Source organism: Sylvia atricapilla, chromosome 6, assembly GCF_009819655.1.
Source record: "Sylvia atricapilla isolate bSylAtr1 chromosome 6, bSylAtr1.pri, whole genome shotgun sequence".
Classification (NCBI taxonomy): Eukaryota; Metazoa; Chordata; class Aves; order Passeriformes; family Sylviidae; genus Sylvia; species Sylvia atricapilla.
This window is the reverse complement of record NC_089145.1, coordinates 47365801-47391553: the sequence shown is the minus strand read 5'-3', so window position 1 is coordinate 47391553 and position 25753 is coordinate 47365801. Positions and strand designations below refer to the sequence as shown.

Sequence of the window (25753 nt, the reverse complement as noted above, 5' to 3'; positions counted from 1 at the left end):
TCCTTAATATAAGTGCTACAAAAATGGAGATAAGTGTAAGTATTATAAACAATACACAAAACAACTAAAAGACTTGAAGTTATGATCTTCTTTGGTGCAAGATGAAACGACACTTTACTACAACTATATGGAACCAAGCCTATCCAGCTGTAACTTGCACTGAAGTTAATTCAAGATACTTGAATAAAGAAACAGGCTTTAAATAATAAGCAAATTATTTTAAGATTAGCAATTTTCCAAAAATGCATCACTTTAAAACATATAACTACGCTGAATTTTTATTAAGATCACTTACTTCAAAAATTGGCAGAGAAAGTACATTGTTTAGCAAGTGTGCTTCAAGCAGTCAATTCAGAAAATTATGGTAACTTTGTCCTATACTCAGGAGAATTAGAGGTTATTTATGAAGATATAACACCACAACATTAAGTTCAATAAACCCAAAACGAAGTTCACCTAGAATCTTTTAAGCAACTGAATTTATTGTACAGTGTGACTTAGAGGGGAAAAAATAACACACTAACCCTTGGGTCCCATACAGGCAAATTAAGATTGCATTCTTCTGGCTGTTTCAATAGCACTGGATTTGGCCATTCCCTGTTCAAAAAGATTGTAGCACTGAATAAGACTATTGGATACAACCACGTATGTTACACAAACAATACTTTTGAATGTGATCCTTCTTAAATATGCTCTCAAAATAAAGCACCATTTCCTCACAACTAGGCTGGTCTAACTGGGATTGTTTAAACAAGCTGTACTGCTGAACTGCAATTAAGCTTCTCCAGAGCATCAGAACAAGGAATTTTCTGTAGTCTTGAAGGTTTATAACCACTGGTTTAGATAACTAATTTAAACTCCTCTAAATTCTTCCTGAAATACAGCAATCAAAGAGAAATTCCTCTATGAAGATGGACACTGGGTCCGTCTTCAAGCTAGCTGTTTCATGGACAAACTACAACACAAACAGCCAGCACAATTACAGCATATAGCATCATTACAAACCATATGTATTATATGAAAATAAGAAAATTATAACCAAGAGAGAAAAAAACCTTGTTGAATGAAAGACTAAAAAGTAATACTTGTTCTTCAGGTCATCTTACCCCCTGAATAAAAGTTACGCTCCTATAAAGAGCAGAAGCAAATTAATTTCTTGGAATTTATACATTATGTTCATATGCTATGCATGTACAAACTGGAAAAAAGTCCAAGAAACACATGAAACAGAGACTGCAATCAATTCCCCTCTATTATCTTACTGTGGTAAAACATTACTAAACACTACATACCTCAAGGAGGCCATAAAGCCTAAGAATGCAAGACAGTGAAAGTGCACAAATTATCTTCAAATTAAGAAGACACTATGCTTGGAGTAAAGCAACACCTTGGTAAATGATTCTTAAAAGTCTGTCAGTGTCTCATGAAGAATATAAGTATCCAAACATGGACTTTAAAGAAAAACAGTATTCATTTGTAATCTGCTAAGTTCACTTTTGGCCCATTTGTTCTAAATTTACGTTGAATGTTCCCATCAGAGTTATTCTAAACATCTTTCTGAGTTAACTAGCTCAAGAATATGAAATGGCATGTAATTCTTTAACACCTACCACTCCACACTCACGTGATTAAAACTCACATTTTTGCCACTGGTTCTTAAATTGTATTTAAGCTATGTGCCTAAACCAGATACTGGCACACCTCCTTTATCCATTATCCCAGTATCTGAATGTTAAAAAACTTGAAATTTGGGGGCATATGCTATTATTTTGTGCATATATAAATATATATATATGTATACTATACAAGTAAGTATTTTATCTGAACTATCTGAAGTATTGTTGAATTACAAAAAATACTTGAGAAAATGTTAATTAAGAACAGCGTGGTTTTGGTTTGAATACTTTAAAAACAAGGCATGTTGGATGACTTACTGAAAACCTAAGCTGACAATTTCTGGTGGCAAGAACAATGTTCCTAATTTATCTTAATCTGGTAACAGCTGAAAATGGTACCATAAAAACAGGACTAAAATTTAGTGTCTACAAACAATTTTATTTTAGTTTAATCTAAATTAAAAACAAACCAAAAAAGAAAACAAACAAACAACAAAAAAAAAACCAAAATGGAAAAAAAAACCAAACAAAAAAAAAACATACCATTTAGAAAATACCAAGAAAAATTTATGTACAAGAGTTGATGCTATTGCATTTGGATAAAGCTGGCAAGTTCTTGCTACTAGCATAGCCCAGGAAACACCGCCAAGGAAACCTAGTATATTGGAATAGATGTTGTGGCCTGTGGATCAAGAAGGAAAGAGACAAAAGGAGAGAGATGTCAGTAATCAGAAGAGGTAGTGAAAAAAATCACAAATTTTGGAATAAAACTGCTTACGTTTTGCCCACAATTTGATAGCTCTCAGTGTTAACCTGAAGTTGTCAATGTTTGGTACTAGATGCAGAATTTCATCGGTTACCCGGCAACCTGCAAAAGAAGTAATTCATTACAGTTGCAGCTTCCCAAGTTTTTTGCTTGCTTCTTTATTCCCCCCCCACCATCAAGACCACCTAACCTTTTAGACAAGCATGCTGGAAACTCATTTCATATTCTGATCACTTTTGTTTGGGATTAGAAAGCTTAACATATTTTCATGTGCATTTTTTCATTTTTAGTGTTTTATGGCAATGCTCAGGTGGCTAATTCATGAGCGCATGACTACGGTTTTGGACTGCTACTTGATTTTTTTTTGCTATTAATGAACTATATAAGCTGCTGAAGAAACAAACTAGTTCTGCTGTTATATGAATACACACAGTTTGTCATGGAATGTGCAGCAAACTAAAAAAAGTGTAGGTCTTCGTGAACCTACAGAAAACCTGCCAGCAATAGGTGAAACCTTCGAATTTTTAAGAACAGGCTAAAAAGAATTGTTTTTAAACACAGTAGCTGTACTGTTGCTTTGATGACATACTTTCAGACTGTAACTTTATAGATGGCAATATTAACTGCTTGATTTTAGGGGGGTTATAATAAAGAATAAGTAGTACTTCATCATTACTAAGTAGTTGCAGAGAGCTGTCTGCAAGAAAAAAGTTTTATCTAAGACTACTTTAAGAGGCAACTACAAACTTGAGATGGCACAAACGGGAATTTCACAAAACAGTTTAAGTGGCTGTGATGACCTAAAATTATCAAGTTTTTAGCTTGTAACAACAATCAGGACTCCTCATGCAAACACATTTCTCTTCCTCATCAAGCTGCATCCAGGCTGAAGCCCCTACCATCCTGCATAAATAACAATTTTTTAAGCAAAAGTATTCTAGAGAAGTTAAGCTAGTAAGCTGCTAAAGAACTTCCCTGAAACTGACACCATTTTGATATCTCCAGTATATCACTGAAGCAATTTCATGTATTTTTATACAATACGAACAACATATATTTCACATATGTTTATACAAGAACACACATCTTTATTTACAAAAATAGGTAATGCTCTGCACAAACGTCTTTTAAGTCCCATTAATTTCTAGAACCATATACCAACCAAAGAAGAGAAAAAATCATAAACAGTCTGGCCACCAACAAGCAACAACCTCTCTCTCCAGAAAGATACACAAAACTGGCAAAAACTTCATTTCCAGATAAGAAGTTACTGTATTTTCAGTCAAATCCACAACTATTCTATCAAAGAACCTAGGACAGTTATTTAAAGGTTAGACACAAAGTGGATATACAAAGCAAGGATATACATACCATTAAGACTTCGTATGCATCTAATGTCTAAATTTTTAAGTAGGCTGTCATCTCGTAGATCTAAGTCCTCAGGAATAGTTTGCAGCGCTAATCTTGCAAACAAAATATCAATCTTAAGAACAAAAAAAGAGGTAAGACATTAGAAAATTGCTCTGTTTCTTCTGCAGGATTCTGTAAGTCATTTTCATCAAGTTTACTAGTAGTATCTTGCTAGCACAAAGAATCCCTTTAAGAAAAACATATTAACATCCTCAACAAACACTTAAAAAAACACTTTCAGATGCTTCATCTATCTTACAGCTCCTTTTCCAAGAAGATAAAATACACATTTAGATTTATATACAACCAGCACACACACAAAAACACTGCTGAGTCCCAATGTAAATAAAATACTTTGGGAACAAGCATCACTTCTAGGTCCAGAATACAAAATCCTAGCAACATCAGAACATGCCATGAAAACATAAATCCTGCTTTTAACCTAAATATTTTCAAATATTCTAGAGAAGACTGAGGGGAGTCCTCACTGGATACCCTCATGAGGATGTTGAAGATGACAAAGGGGCAGGTAGGGATCTCTTCACTCTCATAACCAGTGGCAGGACTCAAAGAAACAGCATAAAGCTGAGCCAAGGGAGGCTTAGACTATATATCAGGGAAAAATTTTTCACCCAGAGGGTGGTTGGGCACTGGACAGGCTCCCCAGGTCAGTGATCACAGTCCCAAGCCTGATAAGAGTTCAAGAAGCATTTGGAAAACCCTCTCAGGCTCATGACGCAACTCTTAGGATGTCCTACACAGGGCCAGGAGTTGGACTTGGATGATCCTGATGGGCCCCTTTTAACATAGCATATTCTACGATTTCATGACAATTACCATGGAATTACAGAAAGAGTAGGACGCTTTCCTCATCTCCTGTAATGCACGCATGTAACTAGCTGATTCTGTGTAAGACCAGTATCTATGAAGAATCTACATACCTGATTACAGAAAACATTCTGAAAATTCAGCAAGCTGCTGAGCAAGAGTATACATTTTGAAACGACATCCAATTTCTTTGCTATTACTTCTGCAATACTTAAATGTAACTGGTTTTCTAGGCCAAGAACATTTAAAATACTATTCGGCAATCTGAGTTAGTTTCACACTGCCCCACACACAAAGACACTGCAGAGTTCACAAGTCAGTTTGCCTTTCTATCAGTCACTTGATAAGAACACGAAGTGCTTATCAGCAGACTGTCTGCAAGGCAACAAAGGCACTTCACCAAATGAGGCTTTTAACCAAAGTGGTTATCACTTGACCTACAAGACGACAAAATACCCGAGTTCTACCGCACCAAGAACAAAACTGGTTTAGCTACATTAAAATTATTTCAGATAAAGTGAAGCTGAAGACACCTTCAAGACTTTTTGTAGGTACTTAAAACTTTGCATCCATACATTTTAGACTATGAAGCCCTTCTCTACAGAAAAGTATTTCCAAAGTATTCAGTGCATTCTGTATTTCAAAGTCCTTAACAGCTGATCTTATCAACAGTCTGTATTACACACTGAAGTTCCTACTTGAGTCAGAAGTACTACTTCTCAGTGTAAAACAAGTTCAAAATTAACTTCAGCATGAAATTCTGCTCTGATCTCTAGGAGGTCTAGCACCCCTAAAGATTCAAAGCTCATTGACATTTATTTTCAAATAAAGAAATTAACAGCCTATTTTATGTAACTGGGGGAGAGGTAGCTGGCAATCAAATATGAAGTACTCTACAGGAAGAACAAAAAAATTAAGAAGGTTGTTTATTTTAAACAAGAACATAAAATGAGAATGTAAAAACTTATTGTCAGAAATTTTTTAAGTTTTAAAAACAGAATCACCACAAAACTAAAGTCCTTTTCCTCAGTTCTACCTTCTGGCATGTTTTGCCTGGGTTAGCAAAAGGAAAATTAAATTAAAATCTTTTGATACTGACACAGCTGGGTACAAAAAACAAGCTATCAGAAACAATAACACTGGTATATACCAAAAGTGCGCTTATAATATAAGAAAAAGAACTCATGCACTGTTAGCAACATGAGTTAAGTCTCAGTAATAAACCTAAGCCTGTAATAAATTACTATATTGGAATAAGATGTTACTTCTTCTAGAGGAAACAGTCCTTTTTCCCCCCTATTTGGTCTTGTATTTCAAATTTCATTTTTCAAAAAGGAGTGAACTCCAGCTTGAATGACTGGAGAAAAAGAAAAACCAAACTGACCAAAGCAGAGCTATGGAAAGTTTCAACATCTAGAATGCATACCTAAGCTATGTAAACAGCAAACAGATTCTCCAGAAATATCTTCCTTAATACTCAACTGTATACGGACAGTATAAAATAGCTAACAGATACAAATTCACAGACTGGGAGATAAGAAATTGCCCATCTTGTGTACAATACTATGCCATGTCACTTGCCGGAAGATTAGCATGGAGATTCCTTCCACCCTGTAAACTAACCTTCATGTACCCACCAGTTACTCGTTGACATAACCCAACTGTAAGTCTCATTAACTGTGTGTATAAACAGTTCATACGTTTTTGCCTTGTCAGCAAGAGATGACAGTTTGACTATGTAACAGTCTGAGAAGAATAAACAGAGTATCTTTTGAAATCACCATTCCTGTGTCCTTAGCAAAAATCAAATTAAGCAAGTTCAGTGCTCCAAGACAGCTGATCCACCAGGCTACAGCCACCAAAACCATTGTTTTGGTCACGTGTTTACAGATATGTTATGAGATCAGGACAAAAGGAACATCCAGCTTACCTTCAGCAGCACACTTTTCAGAACTAGTTAAAGACCACATCTTTCTATAACGTAGGATAATGAAGCAAATCTTTCATGTCTGGACAGTTAATGATTAGCAGTCAAAAAATTCTGAAGCCACATTATTTACAAATATAATTTCCATTAAACGTTAAGCCTAAATAATGCCTATACTTGTACTCTACAGGTCAGTAAACAAATCAGTACAAGTAGGTATCAGAGCCAAAGAAGAAAGGAACAGGGAGATATTCTGGTAACAGCTTTAAATTCATCAAGAAACTCTTGTTTCAGTTTTTAAATAACACAACTGAGGACCATTGACAAAATCTTAGGTATGAACTTCAGAGCCACTTTAATAGCATTTCTATTAATGAATAATGACTTATTAATATCTTAAAAACTTTGTTTTAACCACAATTTACCAAAACAAATCAAAATAGGATCTTTACCTCTATTCCATCAAAACAAAGTTTAATAACTGGGACAAAAGCTTCTTCAACAGCCTGGGGGGAAAAAAGCTACATTTTATTTTCAGTTTAGAGAACATTTATAAACAATAGCTTCCAGGTCTAGACAACCATAATGAAATGCTATTTATATAAATGCTTTTCTGTTTTCAGGTCGATTTTTGTCAGCAATGTCTTTCTCCACTATTGAGAATTTATGCAGTAAGCATTGACATACTATGTGCTGCAGCTGTCTAGATGTTATGATCCAAACTTGTACCAACCAGCACCGATAGCATTACCTCAAGGTCCAACCCTCTTTCTCCCGTGTCCCATAGGACACAATGAAGCATCTTTTACTCCTACAAACCTCTAAGTATTCAAAGTCCAAGCTATGGGGATGCTTGTTCTAAAACGCCTAATTGTTTCTGCTTCTACAGTTGGTAGAAGAAATGAGGAGAAGACTGTATAACTATGCAGCCTGACATCACCTAAAGCAGTTCTAAGTCTCCAGAGGTTGAGCATGTTTTTAAAAATGTGGTCAATAATATTGTGTTTTGATGAACAATTATCACTATGAAATTATGGAATTTCACATCTACTCTGCAATCACCTATGAATACCATTTTCCTGAACTGAGCATCCTAACCAAATGCAGTCTGCAGCACACTGTTTTAGCAAAAGCAAAGAACGCTGTCTACCTCCAAATAAGAATTACTCTGAACTGTTGGAGGATAAACTGAGTGTTTCAGTTCTTACCAAGAGGAGGAGACAACATTATTGTTGTGCTCAAACCTTACTTAAGGTTGCCTTAACATTACTAGCTGGCAGGATGGATCAATCTTGCGCAAAAATCAAATTCACAAGTGTCTCATACTCACTCATTCCAGCAACCACTAAGAAAGTCTATGTTCCCCTAAAGATGGAGATGCACAAACTCCTAATACTAGCTGGAATGATTTAAAAGTCTTATGACGCCCTGAGAAAAAAGTTATTTGCATGACTGCAAAGCTACACTGAATACCATACATACCTTGCTGCTAAATCAACTACATTACCTGGAGTTAGAGCTTACAGCAAAGTTGAATGGAAATCAGAAAATCTGAATCCTCTCAAATATAGCATGTTAATTTAAAGATTATTAAATGTGTTCAGATAATAAAGCATTGAAAACAGTAGTTTCAGTGCATTTAGTGTTACTACAAGATGTTTGCACTACACTTGTAGTCACCAACTATAGGGTGCACAGACTGGAAGAATGCTGCAGAGACAGTTCCATTTATTTTATAAATGCAGGGCTAAACTAAGCAAAGACTACCTTCATTTAAAAAAAAAAAAAAAAAAACACAAAAACAAACAAACAAACAAACACTAGAAAACTGGAGCCGAGAAAATTTACTCTGAGCCATATCAAGATTAAAGTTCCCACCAGCTGACTCAGGAGGCATGGCAGTGAGGTCTAACAAAAATACTGCATTAGTATGGTCTTCCACTACTACAACAGAAATCTGCATCTTTAGCAGCTAAAAATCGTGCACAAGCATTTAGTAACAACACACAATAAAAACACAGCTTCCCTTTTCAAATGCACAGTTGACAGCCAATATAAAATATTAGTTAATATCAACCAGCACTGCCATTTATGTAAGCATGAAGTTATAAAAAAAGCAGCATCAAACCTTCACTAATACCAAACAAGTTTGGTCCTGAACCCTGCCAAGCTAACATTTATATTTGCATCTGCCTGCTTCTAGTGAGTAGAAATCTTGCCATACTAATACACATGCTAGGAGATCATTCTGCCATCCCAATTTTTGAGTGGGTCTACTATGTGAGAGCAGAGAAAGTTCAGAAGAACCTCTATTTATTTCAACTCTTACAACAGGGTTTGCTGCAGGTTAACGAAAAATCCTCTGCAAGTCTTAACAGTAAAGTTTTATCTACTTATTGAATGCATCCTCTTTCACTACTGAATTTTCTTACTCCTCAGGTCAGCAAGCTGTAGCAGGTGTTTCACATACCCTTAGATCTTTCACTTCTTCTTGTTGTTTTAACTTTTCATAAAATGATGTGAAAAAATCACTTCTTTCAACATGTCTTGGTGCAACACACAGGGCATCAATATCAGCACCTGAAATTGTTAAGTAGCAGAAGTAAATTACTCAGTACTTCACATACATGGAATGCCAGCAATAAACATATTTTTATTAATAATTAAGTAAGAAAATTTAGTTTCTCATCATGTGGAATGGTGGGGTTTTTTGAAATACTAAGTCAAACCAAATGAGAAAAATTCATGGCCATTAAACATACAGAATACATACATAAACTCTTGCTTCAATTGTGGAACACTCGTAATTTTCAGAGAACAAAACATGAAAATTTAAGCATACTACTTCCTCTGCCTTTAAATAATTTTCAATTTTTTTGTCTGTTTCTCAATTCAAGATGAAAACATAATACAGGAATATATTTCTTTTCTTTAGAAAGAATACTAGAGAAAAAAACATGAAGCTAACACCACCTCAAAATACAGCAAGATCAGTCATTAGGTCAAACACACAGAGTTTTATTGCAAAAGGAAGTGTTACCTTTTGTATGGACCCCTAATCTATAAGATCCAAACGTAAAAATTTTTCCTCCAACGTTTTCTATTACTGATTGCGGAAGATTCTAAATGGAGCAAAAAAATTGGGTTATTTTACCTTAACAACTTATAACAACACAATTTATTTTCAAACAACAGGAAAAATATTGTATGAAATTTACACTGTTGAACCACTGAAACAATCTCACTATTTACAGACAAGACTGAGACACGCTTGCCACCTGGATTATTTGTAGCATTTCAACTACATTCCACATCACCATCTCAAACCTGGTAATTGTTGCACCAATTCTACACTTTAGGTGCAACAGCTTTATAATGTTACAGAGACCAAAAACATTTTGCTTACCACTCCGGCATTTTAGATTGCCACAAATAGATGATGGATTCCAATTTAGAGCAATACAAAACAGTCTACTGTATCAGTGTTTATTACATTACTTTCGGAGACACTTGTAACCCAGCCTTTAAATAAAAATTCAGGTTTGGGAAAGGTATTTATTTTATGTTTGTTTAGGTACATCTACTAAATTTCCCAGTCTTGAAAAAACTGTGGAATCCACAGTACTGTGGGCAAAGAGGGCTATTCTTTCCTAACAGGATGCAGTGCTACAATCTGAAACCCCACGTGAATGTTTGTTTACACAGCAAAAGATGAAATGAGTCAAAACTTCTATTTTGCAATGTACATGAGATTAATTAAAGCAGCTTTCAATCTTACACTGGTCATGATATTATCACTATTTTGTATTCAAAGATCAAGACACACATCGCCAGGCTGTCCCTGCCCATAATCTTGTTCATATATAAGTTCTCATTGCATAAGGAAAGTGTACAGAAAACATACAATCCCAAACACACACAAAGCAAACCAGATTAAAAAAATTAGGGGCTTCCTCAAGGAAAAAAAAAAAATCATATAATCCTGCAAGTCTATATCCATTCAAATAATATGTGTGGGAGCAGGGATTGCTATAACCTGACAAAAACACTGTCAGCGCATCAGTCTACAAAAGTAACATTACAGGACCAAGATTAAAGAAAAAGGCCACAAAGATGCAGAAGGACATTTTAAGATCTAGCACTGTTTCACAAAGGCAAATAATCTAAGCCTGTAATTAATACAGTACTATATGCATGAATTAAAAGAAAAAGTCAAGTTACATCTGTGAGTTTCTTTCTTTGACAAAGTTTCTTTCTTTGCCCCAGCTAGTATGAAGGGGAAATTCTGCTTGTAAACAAAAGAAACTACTTTTTGTTTTGATGCCCAAATCTAAGGTTCATCCCATTTACTACAGGAATGTATTTTGGAATAATCTTCCTAAGCACTCTTAGGATCACAATATTGGCAACTCCATTTAAAATACATCCATACCTTGCTTTCACTGATTTCTCGTATCCATTCCTTTACCAAGTTATTTAATTTTCCCAAAATTAGAATCCTATTAATAAAACAGCAGAATGACAGGTTATAAACTTACACAAAACTAGTAGAACTTTTAAAAGATTGTGATTACCATTACACAGTAAATCAACTAAAGTAACATTACAGATCTAACTAGAGATCTTGTTATATATATATACACACTGAGATAAAGTTACTCCTACAACATCCCCACTATTTTTTGCCCCTTAAGGACATTCAAGAGATTTAAGCTCCAAAAAACATGAAAGCATGCAATGCATACACACATGAATTCAACTCATTTTCAAAATATAACTTTAATTCATATAACACATGCATCTAAAAGTGATAAGCAGTACTGAGAGGAAAAAAAAACAACTCTAGAAAGCTTAATAAGGAAAAAAAAAGTATAAGGTCCATTACAATATAGTAGTAATTAAGGGGAAAAATGCAAACCAGCCTCTGAATTTTAAAGGCCATTTTAATTCCACTCTGTGTTTTGAGGTATTGCTCTTAATTGAGAAAAATAAAGCTTACAATTCCACTAGGCTTTTAAGAAAGCATTTGAAACAAAACAAACACACTTGGTCTTCAACAGTCACACATGGACCTCATGACAGGACACAAAAGGGAGTATTCACTTACCTGCGTTGCAGCTCTTCTTCCTCTTCAAATACACCATAAGGTTTTAGGGTTTCGATTAATTTCTGGGTAAGCATGCAGTCAAACTCCTTGGGGGCAGCTAAACTGATAGGTGAGGTAATGCCATAATGCTTCTGTAGTTGCTGTGTTTGTGATCCCTGGGTTGTAACGGGACTAATAAAGGCAATTAGATAAAGTTACTGACAGAAACAAAATTTAAAAAAATATTTTTTTCTCATCAGAGTAGCAGACAAGAGATATATACTAAGAAAAAAAGTAAAGCCTACTGTTAGCATTTTCATCCCAAATCACTATGTTAAATCTGTCCTATACCAATAGCATAACCTTTAATCAACTCTTAATATGCACTAACTTTCCACCCCGCTTTGTTTTTGCATTCTAGTAGGGCAAAAGCTTTATCAGTTTGGGCTCCTTCACTTTCATGAAGTCCAAAGTAAAGACAATCCTTCATGTAAAAAGTCAAGCTGATAGCAAAAGTGAAAGTCCCACTCTTGGCAGGCTTAACATTCCATGGCGCACTGCTGTAGTATCAGTCCTGCATGTTTATACCTATTAGATACTATTTCTATCATACAAAATGAGAAGTATTTTCCTAAGGCTAACTACCTATACATGTCAAAAAACTACAACAGTACTTCAATTTCACTTCTGTTATTTGTCATCATCTTCTCAAAATTTCATTCCTCATTTCCATAAACACTACATTAAAAAAAACCCACCTTAATTGAAAATTGACAAAACCCCATAAAACATGATAGTCTTCCACAAGTTAATCCCATTTTATAACAATTCTAAGAACTATAATTTGTTTGCAATCAAGAATTTAGTCACAATGCAAGCTTGAGCATATCTGTCCCCTTGCTCATCAGCAAAAAAAGGGCACATCAGGAAAAATATATTAAAAAGTTTACATAAAAAAAAAAAATAAACCTCCAAGTAACTGTGGGGACAGAGGCAGTATCTGGAAAAATTATTTTATACTGTTTCCTTTAGCTATGAGGTTTTGATCAACTAATGAAGAATCTGGTAGCAGCTGAATAAATTACACAGATCTTAGGACTTCAAGAGTCAACAAAAACATTTTTTTTTAAAAAAAAGCTGTTCAGATGAATTACATAAAACAGCAATTCAAATTAAGGACAAATGAAGCCCCTAAAACTTTTTTTCTTAAAAAGAAAACTTTAGGAATGTCAACACAAGCTGCAGCTTCAGCCACTTAACTGCCTCTAAAAAAAGAAGCCAGAAAACAAAAAGTGTCAGTATATAAACATCCTTTGATTATTTTAACTTACTTCACAAAGCAAATTGTTTGAACTACATTTTTTCTCCCCTTTTGCCAACCAACAGTTAATTTGAAAAAATATACATGCTTTTTAATTTAAGATATTTCAGTTTACTTCTGCAGTTTTTTTAAAGCAGTAATACAAAACTATCAATATTTTAGCTTTGTGTAACAATTTCCTGATGGTCTAACAGTAATTTTCACTCATTCAAGAACATTCATAGCAAGAAAATTAATCCAATTCAACAGATATTAGACTTCATTAAAAGGGCTGGCAAAACAGAGCCTGGCAGATGCTGTCACTAGATTTCAAAAAAGACTTAAAAGTCTCTCAAAACCAGATTCTGCTGAGCTAATTCCTCAAGTGAGCAATGCTGACAGAGACCTATGTATTCTCCCTACTAGTAAGGACCACGATTCATGAATTCAACTTAAACATAATCTTTTAGACTGTCTATAAAATTACAGTGCATAGACTTCAGCCAAACATCAAATCTCTTCCCAAGCCTCGTTTACACACAGCCCTGGCAGTACAATGTGCACCTCTGCCTTCAAACCACCACACTGCAATGACTTCAACCTGTGTTCCTCCAACCCCTACATGACCACCAGAGCGTGGCCACAGGGCACAAACGAGCTTTGAAACTGCTCACTGAAACTACAGCTTCAACCAACCAATTCAACTGACCAGCAGATATACATCTTTGGGAATTGTTACGTAAAGCAAGCTACAGTTCTTTACATCTACGTTTATAATAATGACATCAGGGTGTTATCAACAGCACAGGGCCTCCCCCGCACAAGTGTTTCACCTCCTCTTGAGCACTGAGGAGTTAGTAAGTAAGTACCCTTTCACTTAGTGTGAAACAATTCTCAGCACAGCTGCTTTTAAGATTTTACAGCTGCAGAAGCCAGTTAACATATATTAACACTGAAGAGAATATAGGTTATTTCCAGATAAAAACATTTAAATTGAAGCTCTGCCATTTACACCTGATAAGTTGACTCAAGTCTAAGGTTTCTGCAGCACAGCAAAGAATATGAAAAAAATTCCTTTGGAAAAATTAAAGAAAAAACGGTATGTCAAGGTTTGTTAAACTTAATGAAGGACAAAATAAAGTAACTTATTCTGTTCATCTATCCATTTAAAAGGCAGCATGAACATTAATATAAACAAGTAAAGGTATATCCTCTCCCTGCCTCGTACGTCCCATAAAACCAAGAAACACCACATAAGGCATTTGCGACCTGCATTTTAAAGTAACAGTAAATTTTTTTAAAGAAATAAACTTTAGGTGCTCATCAGCCCAACTTTAATGCTGCATTCACATGTTACATTTTAGCCAGAAAATACTCCTAGACTCCTACTTTTTATGTAAAACCCTCAAGATCATACTAACACTCCAATATCTTCCCTCTTAGTCACATATGGGTATATGGACATTCCACCTTCTACTTGTGACATGTACAGAGAAGAGCTTAAACTACCAAATTTGTTCAAAGAGAAAGGTGAAAAGCCAGGGAAATATCAGTGCTACCCTTCTACCCAAACAGATTAGAGATTGGCCTTGTTAGGGAGTCAGTACCTTGATGGTACGTCACTTCTGGTATTCACTGAAGTTAAACATTAACAAAAAGCAGAGCATTAAACAGCAACTGAAAGTTTCATCTCAACTATTCACTCTTGACAGCAGCAGGGACAGATTTGGCAGACCATATCTGGGTGTGACACAACTGAAAGCCTGAAAGCATGTTTAGGGCTTGTTGGGTTGTGGCATTTTTTGGTTTGTTGTTTTGCTGTTGTTGTTGTATTAATAAAAATAAAATTTAAAAAAAAACTAAAAACAATAAAAAACCACTCTAAGCTTTTCTTTTTAAGATCACAAAGAAAATTAAGATACAGTCTGAGGCTCTTGGATTTGTTTCTTTCAACCACATAGAAACATAAGGATCATCTTATCACTCTGAGATGACCATGAGCTATCTGTCATTTGCACAAATATAAAATATAGTTACAGAAAATTATGTAGAGTTAAATTTAAAATGCTATTGTTGCAGCTCTGGTTTAACCTGAATTTTTGAAGAACGTATACTCACAATTAACCATGGGCAAACTGGGCAACAGCTACAGTGGATTTATTCTAGAGTGTTATGACTCAATATTTCATTTTCAAGTATTAATTTAATCAGTAGGAAATGCACATAACCTTTTTCCACATACAAAAACACAGACACAAAGCTCTAGTCTGTGCGAAGTTGAAGACAGTGCAGTCAAACAACTTCTTCCTCAGAATCTGGAGTTTCGGTACGCAGTATCTTTTTATACTGTAACCAGTAACTGAAAGAACAGACATCGGCTACACGGTCACTGCTAGAACCCATTTGAAACACAGTGCAGAAGGGGAAGGGAAAAAAAAACAAATAAAGTTTGGAAGAAGCTCTCCAGTTTCCACCACATACACCTCTAAACTCCTTTATACGGAAATGACTAAATGTTGTTCTAAAGTAGAGGAGGGATTACAGGGCATCTTTTGAAGATCAGGTGATAGCCTGAACACATCCATTTGAACTGAACATAGAGCAAATACAGCTATACTTGTGTATCACTGCTCCATATATAACTAAGGCTTGGATACCAATTCCAAATTCTGTATTGTTTCCTTTTACAACACTACAACCTTTCTCCATTCTCAGAAGAATCAACAATCCTATCACGAACTTGTTTTTCAGATGGCTTTGTATTTAAACCAACTCCTATCCTCACATGAAAACCTGTATTTCTAAACACTTGTTCCTCTTCTCTCACTATTTTTAGTGCTATTTGTGTTAAGATTTTACATTTTTATCACAAACAAAACATAGTTCCCGTCAGCACCATACTATCTAAATGTCATGCTCCTGAAATTTGGGAAACTTCACAAAAATATAAGACAATACAAACAACTGAAATATTAAAAACACATAGCATAATACTGAAAAAATTATAACATTTTAAATCTCCCTAAGTTTTAAATTCATCCAGATACTAAGACAAAATACACAAATTAAGTATTCTCAATGATTATCCTCACTGTTCTATTTGCCTCTGCTGACTACCTCAGCAAAATTTATTCCTTCTTATTTGCTGATGTAAGACACCCAAGTCAGATTCCTGTAACAATACTGGTCATCACACCATCTGGTTAACCAGCTGGAGCTACATTCATGGAGCTCAAGCTCCACTGTGTCCAGATTCAGAGAAACTCAGGTGAGGGGTTTTGCTTCTTTGTACGTTTCCTTCAGTAATGAGTGACTGGCAATTTAGACTGAAGATTCCAGCTTAACACTAATGCCACCACTCCACATGAAGTTTCAAAAATCCAGGCAGGAAACATCAATGACGTTTGTGCAAATCAGTTACCGGGGAACATATGTTTTAAATGGTTAAGACAGTACAGCTGTCCCTCCTGAATGGAAGTTTCAAAATCTAGCAAAATACCACTGGACCATTCAGGCCATGAATTAAATCTTCAACTGTCAGTATGAGGTGCTCAAGATACACAAAACTGATCTGAATTTAGGTACTGAAGCAACAGCAGGCAACAGGGCTACAGAAGAGGCTCACCTATGGCAAAATAAAGGTCATTCATACACATTCTGCTAACCTTGGACACTCTCCCGAGTTCTCTGGCTCTTCTGCTCACACAGAATAGGGAAGGCAGCATGTGCAAACGAAAACCCATCCATAACAGTCTTACTAAAACAGCTGAAGCAGAAGTTTCTCAAGTTTAAAGAAAAGAAAATGCTAAAGAACTGCACAGGCAGCAGTTGAACCAAATATTATTTTTTTATTGCTATGAGGGAGACAACTCAAGAGCAATTTAAGAAATTCAGTAAGGCTGAATCAAAAGGTAACAGGGACCATAAAATAAGAACTAGAAATCCCACAAAGCATTTCACTGTTAAGAGATTAATTTGTCTCAGTAGTGCAATCTGCTCAGCCCAAAATAACTGGATTTCCAAGTTCTATGCAGTACCTTTATATTAACAGGTATAAACTCAGTCCTTTTTTAGAGTGATACTGGAAGACTGAAAACTATTGCAAAACCACATATCCTGGCCATCCAGGATATTCATGCAACAAATTAATCCTCAGCAAAATTTTTCTATTAACTGCTTCTCAAATAAGAAAGGTATCACTTTATGCTATGACAACTCTTCTAAAGTCAGTCCACTGCTTTGCAAAGAATAGTTTACCTCCTTTCCTAACAGCCTATAAAATGCTTAGCTCTTTCTGTTCAGAAACACACCACTAATCCATTCCCAATCAGCACAAGCCATTTTATATACAGTGCTTACTTGTGGCACAGAGGCTGGCAGTCTAATGAAAAGTGAAGAAAACAATGACTTTGCCTATTTCTACAGCAAAGTTCAGTGAAAAAAAAAAAAAAAGGAAAAAAAAAAAAAAAAAAAAAAAAAGGAAAGTCTTACTTCAGAAGTGAGAATCAGCTTGACTGTCCACTGGAAAGAATAATTCTTAATGACATTCCAAAACTCTAATACAGAAGTTACCAATACTAACAATACTTGAACTATATAGATCTCCTGGCACTTTTGAATGTTCATGTGTATGACTCAATGCACTTTTCCACTTCTGGTTACAGAATAAAACAAGATATTTCAAAAGTGTTTTGCCATGAACTCAGAAGACACAGATATTCAGTAGCTTACTATGAAACAGCTTCAAGTTTTTTCTTTTTGGAGGCTTAGAAAGCCCCAGGTTACGTGAAAAATCATCACTCCCATAAACATAGCTCCAGCTTCACTGAGTCAGTAGCCTTTCTGTATAAGCCCCAGAATCAACCAAAACACATGAACAGCTTAGTGAGCTTCATTCTTCCCTGGCATCTTATGTTTCAGACAATACACAGGAACATTCTGTACCTAAACGTGCAGTAAAATATATCTTTACGTCAGGGGAAGTAGTCTCCCTTGTTTCTAACCAGCTTTTTTGTTAAAGACTTCTTCCTTATACAGCTGCTAGCGCTACCCACGTGAGAATTTTAACAAAAAGTCACGCAAGTTTATAGGATAAATCTTAATATTTCAAAAAATACTTAAGGTTCTGTAAATGCCATATATCAGCAGTCTTACTACTGATGTACCACGTACAGAAAGAATTTGCTTGGTTTAATACTTCTGTACCATACTGTTAATAAGCACAATATAAACACTGGGGTACAGCTCTGGAGAACCCGGAACTTCAAGTCAAGAATAATGACAAGCTCCGGTTGTATGGGGAAAGCAGTTTTTACAAGGCCTGCCAAAAAAACCCAAAACATTTTGTCACCATGAAAGTTTGCCAGTAACATAGGGTGGTTGCACTATCACCCAAAAAAGATGATCATCCAGAAGATACAACCAACTGGAAAGAATTATAGAGGAAAAAAATCTTCCCAAGTTGCCTCTTTCTTTCCTTTAAAATCAGAGGTATCACTTCACAAACTCAAAATTTATAATAACCAGCACTTCTACTTACTGGCATTATAATACTCACTTTAAATTCTTGAATAGATGATACCAAGTCTACAATGTCAAAAACACAAATGACAGAACAAATGCATACACTGAGAAAGCTTCATTTTTGCTACCTACAATAAATATCCTATACTAGTTAAGTTGCCAACTAATATTTATACTGAAAATAGCAATATCTTGGTGCCATTGTAACTACATACAGTTATTTAAGTGTTTCTAGTTAAAGTATCATAGATACCTACATCAACAGAAATAATCAAATCATTCCAAACTTTCCAAAATTTAAGATCGCCATTATTACAATCCATAGAAGTATCCCAAATTTTAAAATGTTGTTACTAAGCCTTTGGAATTTATGTAGTCACAACACGATAAACTAAGAATGAAAGCAAGCGGAGTAAACACCCTCCCATTTTCCTGAGGCTGAAAAGCCTAGCCAACTTCAAAGCTGACTTCTGGTAACTTTTCATTCCCATAATGAACATGTGCAAAACTTGTCTATAAGGTCATTGACGCTTCGTTATACACGCATTAGAACCTACTTGGCATAACCATTTTCCTTCCTGCATTCACCCACTGCTCCTCTCCCTGCCATAAACCCTTTCAGATAAGTTTTTATCACATTATCTATCCCATGACTAACTTCGCAGTACTTTAGACTGAAATGACAACCACAACAAACTTGGCTATTCTCCCCTTAAAAGTTGACATGTTTAAAACCACAGTGAATAATCCCAAATTATAACAGTGAGAAAAAAAAGTGCATAATCACAAATTTTTTATATTTCTCCTTCAATGAAATAAAAAAATACACAAACAAAATAACCCCAAACCAACAGACCAGCCGAACAAAATACATAAACATCTCTTATTCTAAAAAGTCACCTGATTACCTATACATCACTGTTTCCCTCGAGTTGTATAACGTTATAAAATACTAAGATTACAAATGTCAGAACTGAGGAGCTGCAAGTTTTGTCGTCTCAATCAGAATTCATAAAAACGTCAGCGATAGGGAAGGAAAAAAAAAAAAAAAAAAAAGGCAGCGAAAAAAAAATGCCAGGGGTGAGGTGAAAGAAATCAGCGAACAAACTGGGATGAATAAGGTCACAGTTGTCTATCCCTGACTGCAGGCAGGGTCACGGCCCGTCCCATGCACAGGCGCCCCGGGAGCCCGGCGGCGGGCGGGGGGACACGGGCCGCAGCCCGCTCTGCCGGCCGGGGGCGCTGCCGGAGCCGCCGGGAGCGGGGGCTTCCAAGGGCAGCGCGCTGGGCTCGGGCGCCCACTGCAACCAGCGGCCCACGGTCTCCTGCCCCCGGAACGGGGAAAAATTGCCCGCGTGGTCACACGGGGAGAGACTTCACCGCGGCTCCCGGGGGGGAAAAGCGCTTTACCCTTAGCGGCCAGGGCGAGGAAGGGACAAACACGCGGGTTTCGCCCCTTCGTGAGCCCTGACCCAGCAGCGGGGAGCGGAAGCCGCCGCGCGTGTCCGCCCCGTCCCGCACGCTGCCGCTGCGAGATCGCAAAGGCGGCGACAACAACGCAAAAGCCACATCACCATCACCTTCGGGGCTCACGGCGATGGGGGGAGAGAAAGACAGCGTGGAGCTCCCGGCGGCGCGGGCAGCGGCGCCAGGGCCGCACACTGCGGCAGCGGAAGCGCCCGGGCCGAGGGGACCGCGAGGGGGGAAAGGCCCGCGGCCCGGCAGGAAAGGCCCAGGCATTGGGGGAGCGCCGGGCCGGGGCCGGCACGACGCGAGCCCCGAGCGCGCCCCGCGAGCTCCCGGACTTACAACGGCATCGTCTCTCCGGCCCCTCCTCCTCCTCCTCCGCCGCCGCCGCCGCCACCACCGCCGCCGCGTCGTCCCCTTCTTCCTCTTCTTCCTCCTCCCCCACCGCTGCCGCCTGCGGACCGGTCACTCGTCCCGCGGAGTGGCGGGAGCCGCGACCATGGCACGGGCCGGGGCCAGGCCCCGGGAGCGGAGGGTGCGGCTGTGCCGGGCCCGGCTACCGCCGCCGCTTCACTCGCCTCTTCCCCTCCGGCCTTCTAACATGGCGCCCGGACGCTACCACAGCAACGTCCCGGGGCGGGGGGGGCCTGACGCAGCGCGGCGGACACCCCCGCATGGCGCGCACGCTCGCCCGGCCGCGCGTGCGCAGACGGAGGCGGGGCCGCGGGGCACGCTGGGGAATGTAGTCGCGGCGGCGGCGGCAGCGGAGCCGGCCGGGGTTTGAAAACAAAGCGCCAACGGCCGCGGGGCGGGGCCGGGGGGCGGGGCCGGCCGCGGTGCCCCGGATCCCCCGGGAGCCGTGCCGCCGCTCGGGATCGGCAGGGACTCCGCCAAAGCCAGGCCGGTGCGTGGTTTAGGCTACACGCGCCGGGCTGACTGTGCATTCGTAACCTGAGCAAAGCAAACGGGTCATTTTCTAAGAGTTGTTCTTCAAACATCTGCCTGGAGTAGCCTGCATAAACTTTCAGAATATTAAAAAAAAAAAAAAAAGTTACACTCTTTATAGATCAGCTTAAAACTTTATTCTTGGAAAAGCAAATCCACCACAATAACTCTAGAGAAAACCTGGTTTACCCTCTCAAGTGTCCTGGATTCATTTTAATTCTGAAAAACAGCATTTTTAAACTAAAAACTTGTCTAAAGCTACCAATTATTTCATATTCAACTGCCTCACAGGATAAATGGTAACTTGGGCCGACAGCATATAGGACATATAGATCACAAAACTATGTGTTTCTTTAGAGTAAGAGATAATGGTTCTGAACTCAATTCCCAACTTGTCTGCATGACTATGAAAACAGATGAAATAAGATACTCTATAAAAACACTAATGTATTTGAATAAAAACATTGAGCATTAACACATCTAAAATTCCAATATTCAAAATTACAGACAAAACAGCTGTAAAATACTTCTATATCACTATTCTTTCAGCTCTTCCACTTTTCCCTCTTCCTTTTCTACAAAGGGTCCTTGTCCTTTGACAAAATCCCATATTCGTTTTACACCAAGTATTCAATCAGTTTCAGCTCAGTCTCTGTAGGTAAGGTTCCTGTGACAGCTGGATGAAGTCAACAAAATAAAGAAGAGCCATGTGCTGGAAAGTTTAGATTCTTCAAAAATCTTTAAAACATATGTATCTACTGTTGGATGCTGAGGATTATTAAATGAGTCCTACAGCCATGTGTTTGAAACCAAAGTAAAACACAGGTTTTATGACATACCTTTGTGGGGATACTGTTTACTAGTCAGTCTTCAGTCCAGTACAAGAAGACTGTATTGTGTGACTTTTTGCCTCTTGGTAGCTGGGAGGGGAAATAAGAGAGCTTGCTGCTTCTATCTATTTCCTTTTTCAGCAGAAACACTTTCGTGGGGTTTTTTATAAAATTTTTCTCAGGCTTTCTGCCTGCATTCACTGAGGATTAAGAATTTAATAAACAGATGTGTAAATGTATCAATCAATAATACATGGAGCAACTGGAAATGTTGTAGAAGAGTATTAAAAACCCAGTACAAAATAGTAATAAAGTACAAGAAATAAAAATGAATGTTACATAGTAAGCCTAAACAAAAAATAACAGCAGAAACTACGTACTTTTATCTAAAACGTATTAGGAATTTTCTCTCTTTTTGTTTCATAATTGCTATTGCTGCTAAGATTTAACATTTATTCCAGTCGACATCAGGACTGTTCTTGAAGAGATATTCAGCCTATAAACAGAAGAGTTTCAAAATTACAATTATTTTCACATCTTTAACTTCAAAATATATGCAAAATAACAAAGGCAGAGTGGATAACATTGCTTTCAACAAAACTGCATAATGTATTTAATGTCTCTAAAATGTCACTTATGAGAGAAAATGTCTCTGTGTCAGAGAAATTTCTTTCCCCCAAATACTATCCAAAATACCATCTACCTCACTCTCCCTCTTCATAGCAGTCACCCCATTTCTATCACGGGCAAGAGTAGGAAGTACATAATTTAAAACAGTTTTTGTCACTCCGTGGAAACTTTTAGGGAGTACCTTAGAACCTGTTTACTGGACCTGCTGATACTGAGCTTTAAAAGCTCTGCAGTTATTAGGGAAGATCTCATTCTGCTACAGCTAAAAGTAATTGTCACTTACCAGTAGGCAAAAAGGTTAAACCAAGAAAATATTCCTTAGTGCCTGAAGTGGGATTGCAACACCATTGCTTTAATTTCAACCTTTTGCTTGATTAATAAAATGCTCTGTTTCAGCTTGTAAACCACTTGTTTAGGACATGCAGGCAGAACAACAGCACAGCAATAACCTTACAGCACCTGGATTCCTGTCTGAATGCAATGCTGACCCTGCTTGCAGCCGAAAGTTGATCTGGAAAACGTCCTGAGGTCATTTGCAATTGGAATTAGTCTATGAATGTCCTACAGGATTTTCTCCTTTATTTATGTGTGTATTGTGAAGTGAATTACAAAAGAACTTGCATTTATCATTATGACAATGTGTTCAGTGGTGCCTGGAGCGGGGAGAGCAATATCCTGCATTCAGAAGAATTAAAAATTTTAAATCATGTGAAAGTAGGCGCAAGTAGCTAGATTTTTACGCCACAGGTTGAACTTTATCTGAACCATATGGTTATGTTTTTAAGTTGAAGATGGATTACAGTGAAACCTGGCACTAATAATCTAAACATTAATAATAGAATAGACAAAGCTGCAGCTTAAACATTACTTAAAAATTAATAGCTGGAGTGGACAGCCCATAGATCATGGTATATGAACCATAACAACCACCTTTTTGTAACAATCAGAACCAACCAAAAGCCCACTGAAACCGACCTAAGAGGGTGTGGAAGTGACCCTTTAGCAAACCCTTTGTAATAGACAGCAAACCAATAAAGAGCAACCAGATCTCAGACCCTCACAGAGCTCATGGTCCCACGAGGTCCTGTGAGGGATAGGAAGTCTAGATTCTAAGAGTGTAATTGCCCAGGGATTTCTCTGTTTGTGGACCCTCTTTTGAGGCACCTAACTCCAGCTATCAAGGTATCATAATTGGTTCATTGGCACAAATAAATCTAATGGAAATGAAAACCTAATATAAAAAAGTTCTTTAACAGTAGAATTGTCAGGGTACATAAGATGTGCAGAGTGCACATACCAAGGGTGAACAGATTATGGTAGTGATTTTTGTCCTGTTGTTTAACTGCACTGGATACTCCCCTTGATACACAGTATCAACTGATCCCATAAAGAATAATGTCTGGATTTTAATTTTCTCTATAATTGCTGTTCATCAGAATTGCAGATTCTAATCATTAATTAGTTGCTGTCCTAAAAGTGGGGAGGAAAACTAAGCCCCTTCATTAACAGAGATTCTTTGGGTCTATTTGAGTATTCAAAAATATTTTAAAAACACAACATAATCACCTTACCAGAAAATTCACTGGATCATCTGGCCTGATCCTACAACATTCATTTATCCCTTGCATGAGTGTTGGCATGACATTCTTCATTAAATAGTTTCGTAGTGGAACAGACTGGGCTTCCAGTAACTCTAGTTCTTGTTTTTTCACTTCCTCCTGCTGTTTATTCTGCAAGTAATAAAGAAAAAAAAAATAATAAATAATTATGTTTATATCATCTATCAAATAGCATTTGACTAAATAACAGTGCTGGCCTAGAGGAAAAAATTAGTGTTAGAAGCTGTTTGACTTTAAACAACAAGTTTGACTTTAAAGAACAAGTTGACAAGAAAAATGATTAACTGCTTACTAAATTTAGAGCACATAACACACTGAGGACAAAAAATTGCACATACTAAGGACTGACATAATCTCTTTACTAAAATGATTTTATTTTTCTTCTTTAACACCTAAAAGGAAGTTTATTCTCAAGTCTTCCAGTGGTTCTGTTTCCATAAGGTATTTGGCAAAATGGTTGAAATACACTGTAGCACTTCAAAAATTAGTGCTTTTGCAAAGGCAGGTGGTTTCTTGAGGCTTCTTTGAACTGCAGGGAAACAAGAGTATTTTTACTCTGCAGAGAGCCCTGGCTTTTTAAGTTTTTAATTTGTTAATTCTGTTGGGATTTTTCTCTTTGGTTTCCTTGGTTTGTTTTATTCTTATTTCATTGATGGTTTTGAGGGTCTTGACAAATAGACTAAAACAACAGTGAATTACATCTGTTTCCAACAGCTAAATTTATTTCTGAATTCAGATTAAATCAAATGAAATTTTTACACTCAAAAAGTAAGAGGGATGAGGGAATAAAACTGCTGCAAGATTTTCTTCCTTCCATTCAATAGCAATTTGTAGTGTGCACATTTGCAGGAGCTTGAGCCAGGAGGTTACTCCAACTCGTTTTCATTGTCCTCTCTTCACTCATTTTATTCATCAGTAGCCTGAGTCATATACAGATACAGCAAACAGATGCTACTCTGAAGACTGCTTTTCTATACTCAAGGCATAACACAAAAGCAATGCTCAGATAAAATAGATAACCAATTTTTACCTTATTCACTCAATCCAGGAGCACTATTGAAAAAATTTTACAAGTGCTCTTTGGCCGCTACTCAGAGACAGCAGATAATCGACATTGTCAAGGGCAAATAAACAGTTGCTTAGATTTCCTGATCATCTGCCTATTTAAAAGGATAACCTTAAATGTTTTATTTAAACATCTACTTCAGCTTCGATTAATGCAGTTTGCACTTTTAGGGGTAGATGGCTTGGATTGAATCTAGCTGAAGTGTGTTAGCTTTCCTTACAAATTTTACAGGGTACAAAATGCTGTTTACTGTTGAATGAAGCTATAAATAATCAAAGATTAAAAAACTCTTTTTTACAAGCCAACATCAGAGGAATGTAAATGCTTCTTTAAAAGTCAGTAATTTCAGCATATTATTACCCATATATATAATAGATGTGTATGGGCATTCAAATATAAGAAAATAACTTCTCTATGGAATGGTCAGTTTGCTTTAAATAGCTCTAAAGGAAGACAATAGACTTGCCTTCTGGTTAAACGACCTGTGAACAACAACATTCTTACAGTATGCATTTCAGGTCATTTAGCTAACATGTCCTTGGGTGTGGCAAAGCAAATAAGGAAAAAGCATCACATGCAAGTCTTTTGGGGTCAGGTAGCCTAAATACCAACTATTTGTTAGATTATTAGCAAACAAAAACCATCCTTCAGACTGCATCGGGTAGTCCTTATTGAACCGAGTACTCAACTCACAACGTGTGTTCTCGCGGGCTCAGAAACTTTTCTGAAATGTAGGCTGG

General features: G+C 37.3%; 2 protein-coding genes across 12 annotated transcripts in view; both read right to left on the bottom strand.

The window, feature by feature from the left end:
* The window catches only part of PAPOLA (poly(A) polymerase alpha), a 43903-nt gene extending 23278 nt beyond the window's left edge, over window positions 1-20625 (bottom strand). For 2 of the 11 annotated variants that reach the window (XM_066321841.1, XM_066321842.1), the window contains exons 1-10: window positions 20266-20623; window positions 11655-11825; window positions 10980-11046; window positions 9588-9669; window positions 9018-9127; window positions 7000-7053; window positions 3754-3865; window positions 2395-2484; window positions 2160-2298; window positions 525-597 (exon numbers count right to left, since the gene is read on the bottom strand). In XM_066321841.1, the coding sequence (XP_066177938.1) occupies window positions 525-597; window positions 2160-2298; window positions 2395-2484; window positions 3754-3865; window positions 7000-7053; window positions 9018-9127; window positions 9588-9669; window positions 10980-11046; window positions 11655-11825; window positions 20266-20273 (906 nt within the window). In that variant the 5' untranslated portion in view covers window positions 20274-20623. Of the gene's footprint in view, window positions 1-524; window positions 598-2159; window positions 2299-2394; window positions 2485-3753; window positions 3866-6999; window positions 7054-9017; window positions 9128-9587; window positions 9670-10979; window positions 11047-11654; window positions 11826-19013; window positions 19275-19364; window positions 19506-20265 lie in introns of those variants that run through there. The other 9 variants (XM_066321837.1, XM_066321838.1, XR_010743871.1 and 6 more) reach the window with 8 other exon arrangements.
* Window positions 20626-21340: 715 nt separating this feature from the next.
* Window positions 21341-25753, bottom strand: part of AK7 (adenylate kinase 7) — a 28734-nt gene continuing 24321 nt past the window's right edge. The window contains exons 17-18 of the mRNA XM_066321834.1: window positions 23900-24058; window positions 21341-22194 (exon numbers count right to left, since the gene is read on the bottom strand). Coding sequence (XP_066177931.1) covers window positions 22144-22194; window positions 23900-24058 — 210 coding nt within the window. The 3' untranslated portion in view covers window positions 21341-22143. The remainder of the gene's footprint in view (window positions 22195-23899; window positions 24059-25753) is intronic.